Here is a 21,980-nt window from a genome sequence, read left to right on the forward strand (position 1 = left end):
ACAAGACAATATACGAAAGCACACACTGCTGCAATATTAGTATAATAATGATTATTAGAAGTACAATACTTTCAGAGAGATTCCAGAGCTCTGGGAAAATAAATAGACACTTGCTCTACCATCCAGTATTTTTAGTAGTGGTAATTGTTTGCTGGTGGCATTACCCCCCTGCCACCATGCCCAGCATGCAGGCAATGCCCCCCTGTCCCCAGAGGTGAGGAGGAGCCGGCCAGCTCTCCCCTCCCCCCTGATCCGAGCAGGCTGCATTCCCGATCACAGTACAGATCGGAGCTGATGTGGGAATAGCTGAGCACACTCCTCTCCCCTTCCCTCCCAGGGAGGACACCTGGCACACCGCTGGATATGCCATTCAGCCTGGTGTGATCTCATTCTGCTTCTGTCATCTCAGCCTGGTACAAGGTGGGTACTGCACGTCCTGAGAAGTCTGGGCACTGTGCTCTATGGGCACACACTTTCTGCATGCTTTCCTAACCTCCTATCTAACTTTATGCCTGCTGATTGTTTTCTATAAATACTTTGTATTGTTGGAGTGCTGCATAGAGGATCGGATACTGATTCCTAATAATAAATGGTAGGGGTAATGCCAACCCCCCAGACAGATCACCTAGTCATTGTGTGTAAAAAGTGACTCTGTGATGGCAAATCCATGTGTTACAGCTGTGTTTTATCTAATATCATTGCTGTGGTAATGTGTCACCTGTAACACAATAACCAATTATTGGTGGAATCAGAGAAATGATTGTGTTTTACTTTGGAAGTGATTTTAATGTGCCATGCCAATGCCAAGTTTTGCTTGTTTGCTCTGTATTGGAGCAGGTGACCATGGCTCATACATACCCCAGCCATGTGTCACCTGTAACACATTAACCAATTCTAGTATATCAGTAGTACCCTGTATGCCAATTGAGTTTAACTTTAGAAATGTTTTCCATGTGCCATGCCAATTTTATATTTCTGTTTCGTGGGTTGTTTTAGAACTTGTGATCATACATACCCCAGCCAAGAGTCACCTGTACCTACATTGATCATGATGAAGGTACATTGAATGGGGACAATATGAATATAGACAAAACTCATTGGAGAATTCTAGTCATTGCAGCTATTTCCTGACAATAGCATTGCTGGGGATGCCAGAAACGTGGTGTCCTAGATTGATAGATTGAATGTATGTTGAGGAGTATTGCAATTATGTACATAACTGCTGTGAAATCATGGGAACCCAGGTGTTCTATTCTGATTGCCAGATAGGATATGACATTCTACACACAATCTGATTGTCAGATCTTGTTATTTTCCAGCATATTATTAGAATATGAATATAGATGAGTAACAGAGTTGTGACCACATATATAATGTCATGGTAAAAAGCCATGAAATCCACTTCCAGTATGTAATGTCATAGTATAAAGCCATGAAATCATTGCCTTGGTTATGGTCTGTGCAGAGTAGTAATGAGCCCTTTGCATGGGGTAACACAGGCTGAGCTTATGCTAATTCAGTTACTGTGCAGGTGTGTGCAAGAAAAATGGGTAACTGGTATTTTTTAATTTAATTACAGCCTTTCAACACACCAATTTGTAAAGATTTAAAGCTTTTATATTCTGGTTAATATTTACAAGACTCCTGGATTTGGGTATGTGCCACCTATGCTATTTCACCTTTAGTTGTTGCTATTGACTGATTTATAAAAACAAGGGTGACCTGATTCCACTTCTGCATACAAACAACAACTTCTCTAAAGTCAAATTAAGACACTTCTGCCTGTTCCCATCCCATTAAATGGTAATGCACACTTAGAGTGCAATGAGCAAAGCATAGGAAAGCTGGAAATATGAATTCCCCTTTAACATCCTTTGTATCTTATTCAGTATTTGTTTATTTTTTCATGATTACTTTTGTTGTTAAGTCATTTCTAACATCACATTCATTCCAAGAACTGTTATTGCTGAGTGGTTTGATATATCTGTACTAAAAAAACATTATGACTGCATGTAAAAAATACAAAGGACTTGTTTTGGAACTGATAATATTTGTATGATGATCCCCTGTTATTTGTACAAAACAAATTGTACAAGATGTCACTTTATGAACAGTTAGTTAAACATTGTCACAAGGGTGCAGTTACCTTTTTGGTGTACATCCCATTAACCGCTATTTCCTAAACTAACCTTCAATCTAAAGTATGCAGTATGCCTCTCGGATGGAGAGGGAGTTTGTTTTTGGTTGTTTGGGGGGTAAATGTGCTTTCCCGCAGGTACAATTAAAGGAAACAAGAGCCAAGTGCTAGATATGGATAAATCCATACTGACATGGATTCTGAAAATGCTACCTGCTTGGTTGTCATACTGATCCACAGGTTGCAGTCCTGTCTGGGTCACTGACCTGGAACATGTTTACAGATCAGAAGTTTCAATGTGCTTATTTGCTTTCAGTTCAAGTTCTAAGTCAGAGCTCACTATGAAAATTCTAGTACTTGCTGAATTATTATACTAGCTGAATGTTACCGTATGTTGTTTGCATTACTTGGGAATCTTTATTTAATAATAAGTAATTAAACAATCAGTATGCTGTTAAATTTTCAGGATGGGATCATAGTGTAAAATGCAACTGTAATTCCTGTTCTGATAAAGTATAAGACTTTGTAGAGTTATATTGGCAGGCAGGAAAATGGGCAATTTTATTAATTTATTGCTTTGTCCTAGTAAATTCTAGGGAGTTAGTTTCATAACTATGCTGGTGTATGACTACATTTGCCATGCTAATGCAGACATAAAGAAGGATATGTTGTAGCATAGAGCCTATCCAGTTGCTAGTCTGCAGCATAGCTCCTTGGGTCACAGTGCTAATTGTTCATTTCTGGCTGCAGGAAGAGGGTGGAGAGCAATGCCTAGCTGTAATAAATAGAGGCAAGTTATTAGTTTTGTCCCAGTGCCATCCTTAGGCCTCCCAGCCAAATGTAATGCTTATTGTACAGGAGGTTACCTTGTATTGATTGATTATCACCTATGCTTTTCTTTACATTAAAGAAAAAAAAAAATCACCCAGCAGAATAAATGTCTACAACAAGGGAATATGTGTTATTCTGGTAACATTCCCCATTTGATTTAAATAGCATTATAAATAAAATTTTAATTCTTCATTCCTGTTAACCCACAGAAATTCATAGAGGAATGAAATAGCTGCTTTTCCTGCATGAGTCATTTTATGATTTCCTTTCAAGCACATGTCCTGCGTTTCTTCAAACTACTGGTAGTACGCCCATATCTCTGAATGTCACCATTTACTTTTCCATTTTATGACACATATCCCCGGCTGAATTTGGTACTTTTCTTAACGCATTATCTGCTTAGAACAGTAGTACAACATTACATTTGGATCTATTCACCAGGGTTATGCATCTACGTTACTAAAGTCCACCTAACCCAATATTACAATTTCAGGTCATAACAGGTTCAGTCAAACAACTGATTCGTCAATACCACTGGGACACTGGAGGCAATGGTTCTGATATTTATCCGTTTCCTCCATCCCTCTGGGACAGTGTAAGGACATGTATTTTCTTAGATTGGTTCACATTCCTTCACTGTCCCTGATGACCATGATGCTGAGCAAAGCTGTCATACTTCATAATGTAGAACGCAGACAATTGTGACAACTTTGTAATTGCTGTAGTTCAGTGCTAGACTTCCTGAGCAATGTCATAACTGACAAATCTAGTCCTACACACCTGTGCTCCCAGATTAAGGAGAAATTTGTGCTGGGTCTCTGGAGGGAACACAAACTTAAAGTGCTGGGGTAAACTTACTTTATTAATCACCACTTTAAAACTGTTATAGCAGTTTACCTGCACAGTTCATGTGATATTGTACTTGATATAATAGATACCGGTACTCACCTTTCAATATTCCTGCACTGCAACTGCTATATGTCTAGCCTGTGACTGGACTGTGAAAGGAAAAGTAGCACACTGGTATATCAGTGTATGTCAACACATTAGCAGTGCAGCACATCTAATGATGATCTATGTTGTACAGTAGACTGCAGCAAGTTGATATCATGTCAAATTCAGGTACTTACACTGCTTGCACTTAATTATATATTTGTGAAAACACAGCTGAGTTAACTTTTGAATTAGGTGTTTGCATTGAACACAGTTTCATTGTTACAAAAGTTGTAAATCAGGCCAAAATTACCTTTAGTTTATTATACTTTATGTCATTAAACACCTTAGTAGATCAGGCGCATGGGTACCCTTACCAGTTAGAGTTCCAGCTCCATATATATAGAGATGACCTGCCATTATTTTGTTAAATGTATCCTTTCTGCTTTGTTAGTAAATTAACATCTTCTTGTGATCTAATTGAATGTACAGCCAAATAGGTATTTCAGGTAGCATTGTCAGTGACATAGAACAGCATATTATAAATTGCAAACATACACATATGTTTTCCACTATATACTACTAAAAAGAGCACCATCTTGTTTTATTATACATTAAATACTGTGTATACTATGTAGAAATCTCTTACATTATTTTTTCCATTGCTCTTGTCAAGATAGATAAATGTCATTCTAGCCTGCTAGCAATCTGTTTTGTATCTTATTTTGATTAATATTTATTTATTCCAGGTCTGTTTATTATAGTGATATGCTGATTTTGAATGCAGTATGTCTACTGCAATGATTTTTTTTTGTTCCATTCTGCATATTCTAACTTGTTCGTCTGGATTCATCTGCTTGTGATTCCTTCATATACAGGCTTTAGCCAAATAAATGAGTTTAGGTCATGACTGCTGCAGCAAGGCACCGAGTACATTTGTGCTATTAGACCATTGTTTAAAACAATTCAACATCTTGCCAATAGAGTAAAGTGTTTCATTGTAACTACACAGGCTTCAAAAAACCCCAAATGGTCAGAACGTTCCTGTTATCGGATTAGAGCCATCCAGAATTCTTGGACTGTTAGTGTAATATGTGGGATGAGCTGAAACAACAGAATTCGGTATTCTAAAAGTGAGATATCGTTCCCTTGTGAAGCTATTGCAGAAAATTGGCTGAACAAAACCAGAGCTGGCTCAAGAAAAGCGTAACACCTGCTAATAACTCAAGCTGCTACAATAAATAAAAGAAGACATATGAACACTTACTGGAGTCGGGGTAACTCATTAGTTAAATACTATGGGGTTGGTTTACTGAAGTAGTCTACTAGTAGGTTTTACTAAAGTTAAAGGTTCTGTCTAAAACCTTGTGGTTAGCCACTCACTACTGAGCACCCTTAATCAGCAGCTGATGCACCCAGGAGTGTTTTTTTAGAGACAGTTATATTATGGGCCATCTCCAAGCCTCCAGCAACCACATATAAACGCATTTAACTGTCGTTTACTGCATTTGGAAACCGTCCCATCCAAATCAATGGAAGCATCTCGCCACTGTAGGGCAAAGTTACATTTCATATTCAGGGGCCACATCACAAACCCCTGCCACCTCTACCCAAACACAACCACATGCAAAAATATGCACAAATTAGTACAGTTCAGCTTGTGGTAAACCTCTGCGTTGTACCACACGTATGAAATCAGCCTTAAGGCTATGTTCAGACTGGCAGTGAGGTTGCGGTACAGGTACAGCTTCCTCATGCCTTGCTTCCACTACCTCAAGGAAGATGCTTTATGTAACCCCAGCATCCCAACTGATAATGAATTGGAGCAGCATTACGCAGTTTAGTACACTTCCGTTGAGCTACTGGTTGTCAAATGCAAGTGATGGTTCCTCTAAAAACCAATGCTGCAGTGCGGGTAGCCAAGGTGCACACACAAAATTGTTCATGGGTGTAAACCTTCCCACAAGGTTTGCCAAACTTAGTTCATAAGGTTAGCACACATGTTGAAATTTATGATGATTTAAATATATGGCAAGGTCATAATTTAGTGTTTTATATATTCTCCCAACACTAGAGATGTTCTACAATAAAAAAAAAAAAAAATAATGCTGATGAACTTTTTATACTTACTATTTAAAGTCAAAGGATAATGATAAATGCAAGCTCTGTACCATTTGCATTATAAAAATATTTTTTTTATGTATTAATGCAACCATAGCTATAGTAATTTGTGTTTTTTTCTACCTCTCTGAAGTTCAGCTTTAAGTACAGCAACACATTCTTTTTATAGGCTTCCATAATCTAAAGATAATATGCAGGTAATAAAAAGTATATATGGATTTATTGAACACATTTAAATTTCAAGTATAGTAAAATTGGTTTATATCTACTTTATTACTTATTTTCAAATAAAAACGTATGAAATATTTGTAATAATTTTGTAGCTGCTATCGATAATTCCAGCTGACCTTTCCCCCGTTACGTTTTAGATCCTTTAGATGTAATTTAGATTTTGTTGTATATTACTGTTATAGCCTTACAACCTTCTTGTCCTTATGACATAGCCTTCAAGCTATTTCCCTCTAATCTTTCAGACCAACAAAAGGACTCTTATAGAGTAACACTTCAAAGCTGCCTCTTATCTAGCAGCTACCCCAGTCAGCTGTGCCAAGCCCATGCAAAACACCAGAATTTAACAGTAAAACCTGTTGTATTTATATGGATACAGTTGTGAGGAATTAGATCCATCGTCAGGTTTTTATTGCTGTTCTATTAGTAGAGATGAAAGTGAGTAAATACAAAAATTTTAGGTTGCCATCAGAACAGAATTAGAAGGAAAATATAACAATGGGGGCTGTTGCTCCCATCACAACTAAGAGGTGATATTCCTTACATTCCCTACAAGTCAAGAAATGAGGGAAATGTCTTTATCCTCCCCAGCGGTAACCCCAAGTGTGACTCGAGGTAAAAAAAAACAAGCTGAAAGCAGTAACCCCGAGTCACACTCGGGGTAGTCAAAAAAATTAAAAACAAACACTTACCTGGTCCCATTGGAGTCCGCCAGGCTCCTGCCATCCTCTGGTCACGTCCTCTCCCTTCAATCTGTTCCCCAGCAAGTGCGCTGACGTTCCCCATGAGTTCCGGGTGATGTTGGCGCGTACAGCCGCTTCCAAGGGCACGGCGGGAATTTCAAATTATTTTGTATTGCATTCAATACAAAATAACTGTATTGAATGCAATACACTGGATTTATATGTCTAAAAGCTGTACATTGTCTTTCATGAACATTTATTTTACAGTGTAATATATTAGTATAAGTATATACTTTATAGTATAATAAAGTTTGAAACGCAAACTTTAATATGCTCATGTCAAAGATTATCATTAAATTTATTATTTACATTTTTTTTAATCTGCTTAATTTAATATTTTTACATGATTTTGTGTTTTAAACTTTATTATACTCATACCATTATATTATACTGTAAAATAAATTTCCATGAAAAACAATGTACCGCTTTTAAACATATAAATCCCAACAGAATTGAACCGCCCAGGAGGTAATAACACAAAAAGTGACAGTGGCTTTAACCCTCTTTTATTACTCAATTCTGTCCGTTCACTTATATTTCAGTATTAGAGGAGTATTTTGCTAGCAGGACTAAACTACATGTATACAATATGAAGAATGGTATATTAAAAAGTGTATATTCTATGCAAGGACAGCAAGCCAGTGAGTATTGCTGAAACATTTGAAACCTTTTTTTGTACAGAAGGAATGGTATTGACCTTGCCTGCAGAATTTTTAAGTGACCCTTAAAAAATACTAATAAAATGCCTGTGCTTCTACCTTGAATTTTGGAAACCATGCACTATAGATTAGGTAGCCTATGTATTTATCTGTCAAACTTTTTCCAGTGTTATCTGCAACGTGCATATAATTGCTGTATGCGAAATAAAAATTGTGAAAGCAGTGTATTACAACTGATTGAGAAATGTGAAAGAAGTATATTACAGCTTTTCCCTTAAGAATGACGTTACATGGAATAGAGCAATATCTCTAGGAAGCATTCCATAGCTGACACACCTGCTGTTACTTTTTAACTAGCTGGTACACCAGAGCTTGATAAACTCAGGGAAAACAGGAAAACCACCATGTCACCCAGATACCTGTACATTGCCTGCATTACAATTCATTCAGTATTCAAAATTATGGGAATTAAACCAGCATTCATTGAGTGTTTTATTATTTATGTCCAGGAAAACAATTTTATAAGAAACTTACAAAACTTTCATTCTAGCTTTGGATAGAATGCAAAAAAAATAGTTTTTTTTTGCTGTCTGTGTCCTAATTAGGTAAAATGACCCTCCTTATTTGTCCTGCTGAACATTCTAGCTGGGAAGGCAGGGAGCAAATCAAAATGTAACAACGTGAGAGCGCCATTCACGGTTCCAACAAATAGTCCATTTATTATTGACATTAAACATCCCTATATAGCCAGATTCATATCAGCTGCTTGAAAAATAATCTACTGTAAATATTCTTAAACAGCCATAGACAACAAAAGGTGCTAGAAGGTGCAGATACGATGCAGCCAATGTCAAATTACTACTTGTGATCCATCTGTTGAGTAGGGCGGGGGAGGTGTGCCGCAGTCACTACAATTGTAATAATAATGGTGACAATTTGTCATGTTGGATAGAGGAGGGTTTGGGTTAAAACCCCTGTAAGGCTATTGTTACTCTAAATCTTCATTGTGCTATCCAAACCATGTTTTGGTTTTCGATACGCTGTAATCAAACAGAAACTACTGTGTACCTTCTTCAAATTATCACATGCTATCAACAGCATGTTAGATTCCCACATCCCAAGTTGTGGGTTAATCTTTAAAGGGTAATCGAATTCATTGTTTGCTATCAACTAGGAAGTCTGTTCATATATCAAAAATACATCACTCCTGCTTGGGAATTCCACAAGTGGAAGCTACATCTGAACCCTCCTTACTTTTCCTTCTACCCATTATTATGTAACAACGCTTTGCTTAATCATCAGGAAAAGTCTCAATTTTCAAGTTTTATGTATAAAAAAGTCACTAGAGATGAGGCCACCTTGACATGATATTGTTGGAGGCCATGTACACAGGTGCCAACAGAGGCACCCAGCACATGTCCAAGACACCTGCCACTTACTACCAAACCTCTGGAGCCAATGGGTTGATTTATTACATTGGCTGGTGAACAGTTGAAGAGTTTGTCTCTCAGGAAAAGTGCCTGCACTATCTGATGAGCTTTGACAATGTGGCACATGTTCCTGTCAATGAATGGGGCTCATTGAAGGACAGCAATGTCAGCTGAATTTGGACAGGAATATATTATAAAGACAAGTGCCTGGACTGTACTGTTCACCTACCATCACCAAAAGATGTATGATCGTATTCCTTTAAAAGTAACAATTAGAAGAAGAGACCCTCACGTTTCCAATTAGCAGTATAAGACGGTGCATGAAACGTCTCAGCTTTACACCCTCTAGGAGACTATCTGCTCTCCTTCTCAATGGTTCCCTCTACCCATATTCTCCTATGGAATCAGTGTTCCGAGTTTCAGGTGTTTTATTAAGATGCTCAGTGTGTTCCTATATGATGAATAGTTTTTCCTTACCCAGTATGCCTTAATATACAAATCCCCTTATGTTATGGAGATGATGGGGTTGTTCTGTAGTCCAAAACAGAAACAAGAAGTCTATAGAGACAGAGCTGTTCTTCCATACATACAGTGGAGTGAGTAAGCATTGTCACCTTAGAACAGGAATGTGCTTCTGGATGGATCACTATACGAAATAAAAAAGCTTAAAATAATATAATTATAATGACTTGTAATCTCAAATATATTACATTTTTTGTTCTAGACTTTAGGACACTCTTAAAGTTCTAACTGGTGATGAGATGTTTAAGAGACTTACAAGGCCCTGTCTCCAGCAGTAGCAGGGTCTTCATAGCAAAGCTTTTAGTGTATTTTTAATTTGTTATTTCAGCAGCTCATAATATCAGCATAAATGTCTCTTCTTCAGCAGTTTTTCCTGTGCTAGGCTTGCTCTCTATGTCATATTAATGTCAACATCGTCTTGCTTTGATGCCTGGAAATTCTGCAGCTATGTCCTTCCCATCAAGTCTGCCTCAGGTTTGTGACCTGTGCTGATACATTTTGAAATTTGCCTGCGTCTCACAATGGACGACATTTATTAAAATTCATTTTATGCAGCCGAGCCACTTGCTATCCTATCAAAGGAAACAGCAGGGGATTTCTTATGCAGATGTGTTTTCTGCTGTCTCCTGTGAGACATTGTTGCTACCAGCTTGACAAGTCATATTGAATCAAATCTTTTTGTGTCTGAGCTACAGAAGACATTAATGTACCCCTTGATGCCTTCTCACACAGGCAACAGGCAAAATGTAATTCTACTTTTATTACATGTATTGGACGAAAAGTTGGTCTGACCATACAATGCAGTAGTAAATAGTCTAATGCCAAACGTAGCTGGGGGTGGCCATTGGGGCATATTCCATAATATGCACATAAACACACCATACTTGTTACACAATATGGCAAGTTACCTGCCCCTGTCATCTTTATTAGTTCTAATTCCACACAGTCGATAGCATTTTGATTTGGATTTTTGCTTCAGTGACACCAGGACAAAGAAAATGTGCAACTAGGCAAGGTAGACATTACAAATCTGACCTATCAAAAACAGATTGAATCTTTTCTGCTACCATATTGTTGCCATATTGGTTTTTATTGGGGAGATTTTCCATCAATTGATGTCTCCATGATACCTTGTCACTGTGAACAAAAGTGACATGGACACACATAATAACACTTTATAGATAACAAATAATACTTTTCATCTTTGGCGTCCTAAATACGATCAGTTTAAATGTGACTGTTTTGTGAGTATATGTGAGTTCTGTGTGTATACAATAGGATTTTTTTTGTAGGATTTTTCATGGTAAAGATGATTGGAGTTTGTAGGATTTAGGAAGTCATTTTCATATACAAATGTTCTTTAGAATATATAGAATATGCAATGGTTATGTTGTCCCTGTAGGAAAATGGTAAATCAATTGAATTGGATTGTTGTTCATGCTAAATGTCTTTCTACATTTGAGAAATGAAGTTTGTCTTATCCATAAAGCACTGCTTATTAGTTTTTCCTCATACCACAAAATAATAACAGATACTTGTTCCATTTTTATAACTCTGGCACTATAACATACATTCCAGAAAATAGACCAGACTGCAGTGTTGGTGTTACTTAGCTGGAAATAAGTGGTAAGCATTCTCTTCATGTGGTTCATATTAATTTGAATATGAATTGGCATTTTCACTGTTTAGTGTTTTGTTATCGCATAAAACATTTCATTCCTACTTTTATTGTTAATCAATCGAGTCAGGCAGCAGCCTTGGACACAAAGGGGAGTGAAGGAATTTGAATGAGTGCATTAGGGTGATTGATCACTCTGTCTCATTTCAGATTATTGAAGATGTTAATTATCTGCCAGGCTGTTATTCTGATCATTCAACAAGTTTGAAAGACTCATTTTCTGTTTATTTTAAAGTGAAGGCAACAGCACAAATTGTTAAATGAACTGGTAAATGAGTGATACTTACCAATAACCAAGGGACAGTATTCATGGAAAAACAAATATATATAGACATATCGCCAAGATTGTTTTTCATAACTGTCCATAGACATCAGAGAATAGACAGGCAATGCTGGCTGTTTATTGATGCCTGTGATTACAGCCTGCAGCATAAATAAGAAAGATCAGGTTAGCTGAGTATTTCTGTCTATGCTATAGAGAGGGGAAGAGGAGGAAGCCAGAAGCAAACATCTTTTTTACCAGGGGAAAGAACAGAAGCATCGAAGATTTCCTGATCCTTTCCAACCACCAGCATTACACCATGCATTAAGGAGGGCTGTACATACAGCACCGTTCTGCTCTATGGAGAGAGGAGAGGGAGAAAGATGGAGCGGCACGCCGCTGCGCGCTCTCTTCCCCTTCCCTTGCATTAGGATTGTTATTCGTCCATCGTCTGATGATCCGCCAGGACGGTCGTTCCGACGATGGACGACTGGCGCTGCACACATGCCAGATTCTCGCCCGATATAAGCCCTGAGCCAATTTATGGGTGAGAACCCTTGGACGTGTTTACGTAGCTTAACTACCTTCACTATGTGTACTTTAATGTTTGCTTCCCTTATCAGCGGTTTCACTGTTACTGCATATGTACAACACTTTTCTGCAAAGAAATGATATCTGGCATAAAACTACTCTGAACGTCAATGTATGTATAGGTAAATGTTTACAGTGTTCGGGTTAGCTTTGTATTACATGTTGCCCCACATCCGGTCTTGGAAAATGCAAACTGATTGTGCTGAAGCAACCTTTAAACTGGATAAGTAAAGGTCCTCTGTTTTCACACAAAGCATTTTCTTATTTACCAGTAACATGCAGTGTGTAATTTAGGACAATGACATTGTAACCATTTCTTGTGGTATGGATATTTTTCCTGCCTATATAAGGACCCAAGTGGTCAGAATGGAACTCTGACCTGTTGTATTTTACACATAGTTATGGTAAATTTAGTTTATTTTTTCAATTTGATAATTCCTTATGACACATTTTAAACATCAGTTCAGTGTTATAAACATTTTTGCAATGTATAGGACAGGTATTTTTTCAATGTAAATAACAGTTTGTTTTAGATTTGTTGGTGTGTTGTATACATTATATTTCCAAACATTTTTTTATTTATTAGTAAAGTTACAGGTAGGTACAACCCAGATGTAGAAATAGAAATCTTCGATTTGTAGCTAATAAATCACTAGTGTAATGTGTTTTATGACTACACATGAATCATAGAAAGGAGTTACAGACTTCACATTGCACTGTATGCTGAGGCTCTCAGTGGCATGTGGATTTGTATCCTTAATGCATATGGTTGGGCACCTGTTCCACCTTAAAGACACATTAATTTTGTACATATTCCTAGGTACAATAACTGAAGCATCAAATCATCCTGACACACATAGAAAACAATAGGATATTTGCATTTCTTAGGATCGGCTGTCCATTCACCGTATCTTCCTGGAGACATAAATATACTCCACAAGCTTCATTCTCAGGCTTCAACGTGCTATATTAAGGATGTATGTATGCAACCTCATCAGAGGGAGGTTACCTCTTTTTCCTTAACTAAAGGAAATGTTGACCACCTGTAAGCAGTGATATATTACACCATATAGTATTTCCAACCTCTCCTCTCTTTGTGTCTCTTCTTGTATGCCTCATCTTTTTCCCTTTTCTGGAGACCACACCTGAGCTTATCATTTCTTTATCTAGAATGTGTTCTTGTGTTCAGTCCCCAGCATATAGGTACAGGCATATTAATATGTTTTGTCCAATGTTACCCAGGTTGTAGCCAGGGCTAATTTTAAAATCCCAGAAACAGTATATCATTGAGGTTCTAACTGTTTTCAACAATCATTATGTGTTTATATCTCCAGAACCAGAATGCTCCATTTGAAACTAGGTTTTATATACAGAAATCTTACAATTAATATTCAAACAGCAAAGGGAAGAACATGACTACATATTGGTCTTAAATAGTAAGTTCTTCTGGGCAGGGTCCTCCCCTTCACCTGTCACATTATTTGCATCTTTCTGTCATTTGCAACCCCTTTTTAATATACAGCTCTGCGTAATATGTGGGTGCTAAATAACTACAGTTTATTATTATTAATACTATTATTAATAATAATAATATTTTGTCCTATAACTAAGTGAGGCCTGCGATCAACCCCTGTACCCTTTGCCTCCTAGTGCTGGGTTTATGTTTCCAGAAAAAGAAATTTAATCAATGTTTGATTTTTGTGCTTGCTTTTACTCTTATACTCTAAGACCAGTCCTGCAAATATCCAGTGATTATTGTGAATAAATGGGCAGAGGCAGGTAGTAAAACATTGGTCCTGATTTATTAAAGCTCTCCAAGGCAGGAGAGGATACACTTTCATCAGTGAACCTGGGGGATCCAGCAAACTTGCAATGGATCTGACAAGGATTGAAAACATTTGTTAGCAAATAACAAATGACTTTGAAGAAATCCATTCCATGTTTGCTGGATCACTCAGCTTTACTGATGAAAGCATATGCTCTATAGCCATGAAAAGCTTTAATAAATCAGGCCTATTGGCCATGCTCATTGTATGGTAATTTTGGTTTATATATACTAATGCAAGGTAAGGGTTGATCATGTTGTTCCAAACTTGTGATGAGCCTCAAAACATCAACATTTATCTCACATCATCAAAACTGATGCTTCTGGTATTTAAAGTATTTTACTCAAAACAAATCTGTATATATATATTTACTTGAATGCAGTCACTTTATGAAGCACATCTTGCTTGCCCCGGGTTGAACCCCTTTTTGCCTTCAAGTACTAACATTTTACAACAGTAAGGTAAAGGGAATTTTGTTGTATCTTTGTTCCCAAATTCCCTTTAATCTTTCACTTCCCTGCAAGCATCCACTATCTAAACTGTAGCCTGCAAAGTAAATAGCAAATGCCAGTTAAAAGGACTTTATGTTTGTAGAACAAATATTAAAAACAACCAGCTTAAAAAAACAGCTGAAGGCATGAAGGTTGGCACACACTACAAGTGAAAATGTTCCTAATAAACGTGTGAAGCACAGAGCCTCTGCCAGCTCGGTAATAAAATAGTCTCTTTGCAGAACATGACTTAAAGAATATACAAAAGGAAATTAAAGTGACCCATTCCGTTCCTTTTGCTATCCCATTTATCCACATTTAACAGTACCTGCGCATAGGAGCTGTTATAATCTCTTTATTGCTCCATCTCTCATGTAAGAGCTTTTCTGCTATCTCTACATATCAGCTGTGAAATCGCAGGCTACAAATTAGATTTGAGAAGATAAAGTGGGTTCCTATGCAGCCTTTGTAGATACAATGACATCATCACCTCATTCCTTATAAATAATATATATTTAATTCCAGCTAATAGAGAATGACCAGTTAAAAGAATTTAAAGAGAAAAGAAAGGTAGGTAAAGTGGACCTTTACACAGAATTTTCACAACTTTTAACAAGAGATTGTTAGCTTGCTGTGAGGGGAAGCAATAAAGAGTTCATAGCTGCCTCTATATACAGGTACTATTAGATTAAATAGCAAGCATAATGTCAAATATGTCACTATGACATAAAACAGTGTTTGTCCATGCAGATCCGCCTAATTGCAGTTTTCTGTAGTCATTGAGCAAGTCAGCAGGAGTATTGTAGCATACAAGGTACTTCTGGGTTACCATTGCACTGGATTGCATACATGCTTGTTTGTGACTAGACTTTCTTTAAAAAATACTATTTTACTTACCTTACCCAAGAAAAGCAGTAAGACAATTACATGCTCAGGAAACTGTTCACTCCTCATTTGCCATTTTTTTCTGGTTGTAAGGTAGTGACTTTTAATTGTATATCAGTTTAAGAAAGTCATAGCTGGTCTAGGTTGCATATTGGAATGGGGAGGTTGGAGGATAATAATGGAAGAGGAGTCAAATTGCACCCACACTCACATGGACAAATTAGGCTTCATTTTTTCAGATTAGTAATAATTAAGAGCTTATACCAGCACAAACTGAAATACCAGCACTTAGTGGGTTTAATGAGATCAGTTACCTGTCAAGGTGTTCAATGTCACTGGGATTCCAGTCTAGACATACCCCATGCTGAACTTTCCTGATCACACCCCTATCTCTAGCCATAATTTTCTCCTTCAGCTTTGAACTTCCTCTTACCCTTTTAGACTTTTCAGTATTTGTCCATTTACTGCCAGAATTCTTTTCCCCACACTCTGTATTTTCCTTTCCATGAAAGCTGCTTAAATAGAAATGAATATAAAATAATTTATATTATAAATCTAAGCATTTGAAGTGTATCCTCACTAATATGAGTTGTAAACTACTACTTTTAATGTTTGAAGAAACTATTTAGTGTTGTGGGACATACATATCGATATAAAAAACTACTCTTAGCAAAGCCTTTCTCTTGTCATACCCAGCCTGTCAGATGAAATGTAATATTTCTACGTATTCTAGCATGTTATAGATAGGCTGGAATGTTTTTGGGCTTTTATGTTGGGAAAGACTCTCATCTATTGACATATTTGTGACCTACGACCTTTTTATGTTTCATCTTGTTTCCCTGCTCTAAGTTGTACACTGGCATGAAAGGTGACAAGAGGAAAATATCCTAATTTACTGAGTTGGTGAAACACCTGTTCACAATAGATCAGTTACATATGGAAATAGATCTGCAGCAGTTTATTTTTTAGTTTGTCCTGGGAAAGTTTGTGAGGGCATTCATAATAGGAATTTGTACCAGTCATCAAAAGGTCAACTTTTTTCTTTAGGCTTTGGTCATAGCACACTGTGTGTCCCTGAAGGGAAACTTTACAGCTGTCCTTAAGTATTTAATACCTACTTCACTATGTACAGAACCTCAGGTACTATTTGTCCATAGAGATAGAAGGGAGAAAGTCAAAACCTTTTTTTACTTTTTACAAAAAAATGTTTTATGTCAGCAGAGAAAACTAAACGCTACTACTACAGTAGTTTCTCAAAAGTACAAAAAGTACTTGTTTTGATACAAAGCATAGTTTATATGGAAAAAAACTATTTTACTTTAAACCAGAACTAAACACATTTTCCACCTAAATGTCTTTATTCTGTCACATATGCTACTATATTTGTCTTAATTCTCTTCCTTGTTTCAATCTTGTGTCATCTTGATTGGCTTTATTTTCATAAATTTACACTACCGTATATTATTGGCATATTGGTGTGCAACTCATACACAGGCCTAAGAGCACTGTTTCTCATCTAGGGTTCCTCCATAGTTTGTTAGGGGTCCCTTGAGCAATGAGCAATTTGTACCTCCCAGGTTAGTTTAACTGACATCAATGATCTTTTTGGCTATCTGTAAGGGTCGCATTCTTTCTGCTGGCCAGCAATGTAGGAGGCATTCTCCCTACCATCATACTAATGTAATGTGAATTGTTATTATAGTGATTATGGTGGGGGTTCCCTGAAGATTTAAAAGTTCTTTCAAAGAGTTCCCCCTTGGTAAAAAGGTCAGGAACACTGTAAAGACTTTTGGCCAATTTAAGGGCACAGGCAGTGATGGCATGGCTATAGGGATAGCTGATCATGTCCGGGGAGGTGACTGTTGCTTCCCCTCACTTCTTAATCAGCACATGTTATAATAACCATCCTTTTCCATTTCACCAGCACCCTATTGTTGGGAGCAACTGGAAGAAGCCCTGTGTATGTTCTCAGTTGCTGCTAGTGGGACTGAGGGCTCATCTGATAGCCCAATCATCAAAAATTAACACTATAAAAAAAGAGGAGGAGAATGAGTCAAATCATCATCATTACTGGGAATTGAGTAGAGGAAATACATCAGAGGAATGTTTTCCCTAGAAATTCAGGCATTATAGTGAACATTTTGCTTTGTCTTCATGTTTAGCTGTGTTGAAAAGGTGATTTTTTTAGGAGTAAAACAAAGGTTATGGTGGAATATCTTGCACAACATTTACCTGCGCCTACACCCTGTAACTTCAACACAAGGCCTATATTTACAATCACGTCAGATAAGAACTAACTATTAATCATTTGCAGAAAGAACATCCCTAGTGATAGCTAGTGATAGTTGGTAAAAAAAACAATTATTATTCTACTAGTAAGGTCGTAAGGTGGTCGACTCAATGGTATTGAGTTACTAAAAGAGTAGGAAATGTTTTCTTCATCCACTTTGAATCATGTGCTTAGGAATTTAAAAATTACCAGGATTTAGCTTGCACATGATTGGTTGACTAAAAATAATGTTTAAAGTGAATTCAGTCTCACTCACTAAAGATTCACTTTACGAAATAGAAATTAACTCCTTTATTAAATCAATTAACTCAAGTAGTAAATGTTGACATTTGTAAGATTTATTTCATGCTTCAAGACACTGAAACTCTATTAACAAATTCCATAGGTGTAATAAGCTATATCACAGTACTTTTAACTATGGCAAATAAAGCACTTATCTGGTTGGTTATGCATTACTAAATGTTTGAAATTGTTAGGCTATCAACCATACATCCCTGAAACCTTAGCTGATTAATGCTAAAGCACTTTTTTTTATTTCATGCTCTGCTGAAACGTTTCAGGGATACAAGATAGAAAGTCAAAGGTCATTTGCACTTGGTAATAATTATGAAATATACCTTCAGTTCAAATTTCAGTAGTGTGTTTTTTAATACCATAAGGCAGGTGCATTTAAAGCAAGCCATAACCCAAACTTTTCACATTCCATGAATGAGATTAAAAATGTCCATTTTTGTTAGAACATGGTTGTTATATACACTACTTACAAATGGAACACTAAAGAGCTTCTTGTTCTGCTTATATGTAAAAACTTTGCTGCCAATGCTGGATTGTTGAGCTTATTGATCATGGGATTAGTGACCAACCTGACTTATTGTTTACTGCTTAGTTAGTTCTCCTAGTTGACATACAGTAGGCTAGTATTTTGCAGGAAAGGTCATGCTATCATCATCTGACTTTCCTCTTGTATGATTAAGTTTTATTCAAGAACTAATATTGTATCATTAGAAAAACAAGATGTGTGACTCACAGTGTGGTTGTGGTGCTCATTCTTCTATGAAGCCACTGTAATTGGCCTAGTTTTTCATGGATCACGAAATGTCACACTGGTCATCGGTCTGCACCACATCAAACTACACCATTGTAACTCAGGATAAAAGAAAAGTGTGAGCTTTGTAAACCAAATCACTGCCTGGGATAAAATTGATGTTGATACCACAAAAACACAGACTTATTGTTTAAGAATGAGCTCAATCCTATTGTGTTAAATCTTCATATTTCTATTTTTAAATATTATATCATCCCAAGTGCTTGTTTTTGCAGTCTAGACTTCAGCAGTAGGCCTTTGTATTTCTACATTGTTTAATGCTGTTTTTCTTTTTTACAGGTTATGTGGACCAAGATGCCAGCGATTGTGTCTGTTCCATGGGTCCTGGTAATCTTACTGGCACTTGTATGGAAAAGTGTTCAACAGTGTGAAGAAGCAGCTAAAATAACAGAGATGAACCTTGATATTAAATATAATCTTCAATCCTTCAACGCTGATACACAAATACAAAATATTCTTCAGCACAATGGTTACATTTATGTGGGGGCAGTAAACAAGCTCTTTGTACTAAATGAAAATCTCACTAAAGTATCAGAGTACAAAACAGGACCCGTTATGGAGCAATCTGACTGTGGAGGACCATGTGAGGGATGTCTGGACAAGGAACAGCAATCAAATGGTACATGGAAGGACAATGTCAATATGGCTTTACTTTTCGAAGACTTCTATGAGGAGCAATTAATAAGTTGTGGAAGTGTACATCAAGGAACCTGTCAACGGCATGTGATCAACCCTGAGAAACCCTGGGACATAGGAAGCAATGTTCACTGTTTGTTCTCATCACCGTATACAAATCTCACAGATTATTGCCCTGACTGTGTTGTCAGTGACTTGGGAAGTAAGATCCTGGTTACTGAAAAGGATAGGTTTGTCACATTCTATGTAGGCAACACTCTTAGAGGGTCATCTTCCAATTTTCATTCATTGTCAGTCCGGAGACTGAAGGAGACACAAGATGGCTTTGAATTTCATACAGACCATTCATACATGGATATCTTTCCAAAATTTAGAGAGTCATATCCCATCCATTACATTTATACCTTTAAAAGCGACAACTTTATTTACTTTTTAACCGTACAGAAAGAATCTGTGGACTCCCAAGCCTATCACACTAGAATCATCAGGTTCTGTGCTTCAGACTCTGAGCTTCGCTCCTATATTGAAATGCCATTTGAATGTTTCTATACAGAAAGGCGCAGAAAAAGATTGGCTATGGGAGAAAATTTTAATATTTTACAGGCTGCCACTATCAGTAAGGCAGGAGAAACCTTGGCGAAAGAGATTAACTTCAGTTCAGACGAGGACATCTTGTATGCTGTCTTTGCCCAAAGTAAGCCGGACTCTGCCGAATTGACAAACAGATCTGCAGTTTGTGCAGTATCTGTAAAGATGATCAATGAGTTCTTCAACCGTGGTGTAGGAACACACACCAACTGTCTGGAGCATTTTTATGGAAGAGACAGCCACAATTCATGTATTCACAAGGTATGTCCCATACGTTTTACTCATAGTGAGTCCTATATTCCAATAGTACTAACATTGATGATACATATTAATATAATATTCATATATATTACATTTCCACAATGAAACATAGTCTGTGAGGTTAAACAATGTATATATTTAACACCTACAACATAAGAAAATATTTTACTGAAAATATTATTTGATGAATTTATGGGATTATCATCCTTTATGTTACAAAAATCACTTGTCTGAACGATGAACGATGAGTAGGGTACATGAATTGTAGCAGCATTTCATTAAGCAAAATATCAACTGTGCTATATGTTGTGATCCATGAGTTCCAGTACATTTTACTGCTCAGAGTTTACTGAGCAGAATAAAACAATATGTCGACATTTGGGAAAATCCTGTTCGAAATTTTTTCGAAAACAATCTATTTCCTTACCATTGCAAGGTTAAGTATGCACTTTGGTATAAAAATAATATAGCCTCAAGCAAAAATTTTTCAGACTCTTACCTGACTGTGTTCAGAAGAAATTGATATATATCTTACTATGTCCTACTTAATACTGATATGTGCCTGCCTTTATTATCATTTTCACAGCAGTTTTAGTGTTGCAATGAGAAAAACTGCTAACACATTTCATTAGATGAACACTATCCTTTAAGTCCAAAGATTTAAATTTGTATTTCTAAGTGTATACATTGGGCCAGATTTAATAAAGCTCTCCAGGGCTGGAGAGGATACACTTTTATCAGTGAAGCTGGGTGATCCAGCAAACCTGGAATTGATCTAGTCCAGGATTCAAAACAATTGCTAACAAATAGCAAATTCCTTATTAGAAATCCATTCCAGGTTTGCTGTATCATCCAGCTTCACTGTGAAAAGTGTATCCTCTCCAGCCTTGGAGAGCTTTAATAAATCAGGTTCCTTATAAATTAATGTGTATCTTGCAAGGACATTCCACAATTGTCGTGTCACTGTTTTGTAGACCACTTGTCAATTTTTCTCTTGCATGGACTTGATTGATTAGATATCTTTACTTTAACTCCTGGATCTGTATACCTATTGTGGCCAGTATAAGGACGTTTCGCTCCTTGATTTTATATGTATCCTATATTATGGAGTAGCACTACATTCACCTTGATTACATTATGAAGTATGCAACAACGGGTGAGTGGGAACACTCAAACCTCCCCAGTGTACTGGAAAGAAATCACAAATTATGACAAATAATGCTGTTAGCAAATCCATGAAGCCAGGGGCTGACTCAACTTTCATAAAGCCCCACCTAGAAACATTGAACTAAAAAGAAGGTCAAAAAAATCCAGGAGGAGAGCCCAGTCAAATAATCTTTGGACAGCCTTTAAATGTTGAGTGTAACACAGCACTGTGACCTGCATATAAATAAGAGAAAGTAATGACTTGTTATGAATATATATAACTTAGCAATAGGGAAGAGTTTTCCCCTATAATTAGACCTAAGGAACTATTCTTTCTATAAATCCTTCCTCTTTGTAGTCCGGAAGTCATATGTGACTTTTCAGCAACTTTCAACACAGCATTTCATTAAAGGTAGGATCTGTCTATTGAGCCAACTTAGTGCCCCTGATTCATCAATAAAATCCGCGCTCGCTGGAAGCGCGAAAGTACGCGCGGCCATCGATCGCGGATTAACGCGGTCAGGACTCGAGTGTGCGCGCACACTCGCCTCACTGCCAGCCGGATTCCAGCCTTCACAATAGGGAGCGCGAATCTGCCAATTAAGGCGATTAGATTT

General features: G+C 37.0%; 1 protein-coding gene across 1 annotated transcript in view; it reads left to right on the forward strand.

The window, feature by feature from the left end:
* Positions 1–285: 285 nt before the first annotated feature.
* The window catches only part of MET (MET proto-oncogene, receptor tyrosine kinase), an 86,257-nt gene continuing 64,562 nt past the window's right edge, over positions 286–21,980 (forward strand). Inside the window, exons 1-2 of the mRNA XM_072401551.1 lie at positions 286–420; positions 19,012–20,217. Of these exons, the coding sequence (XP_072257652.1) occupies positions 19,015–20,217 (1,203 nt within the window). The 5' untranslated portion in view covers positions 286–420; positions 19,012–19,014. The remainder of the gene's footprint in view (positions 421–19,011; positions 20,218–21,980) is intronic.

The sequence above is a fragment of the Pyxicephalus adspersus genome, chromosome 2 (genome assembly GCF_032062135.1).
Source record: "Pyxicephalus adspersus chromosome 2, UCB_Pads_2.0, whole genome shotgun sequence".
In the NCBI taxonomy this organism is placed as follows: domain Eukaryota; kingdom Metazoa; phylum Chordata; class Amphibia; order Anura; family Pyxicephalidae; genus Pyxicephalus; species Pyxicephalus adspersus.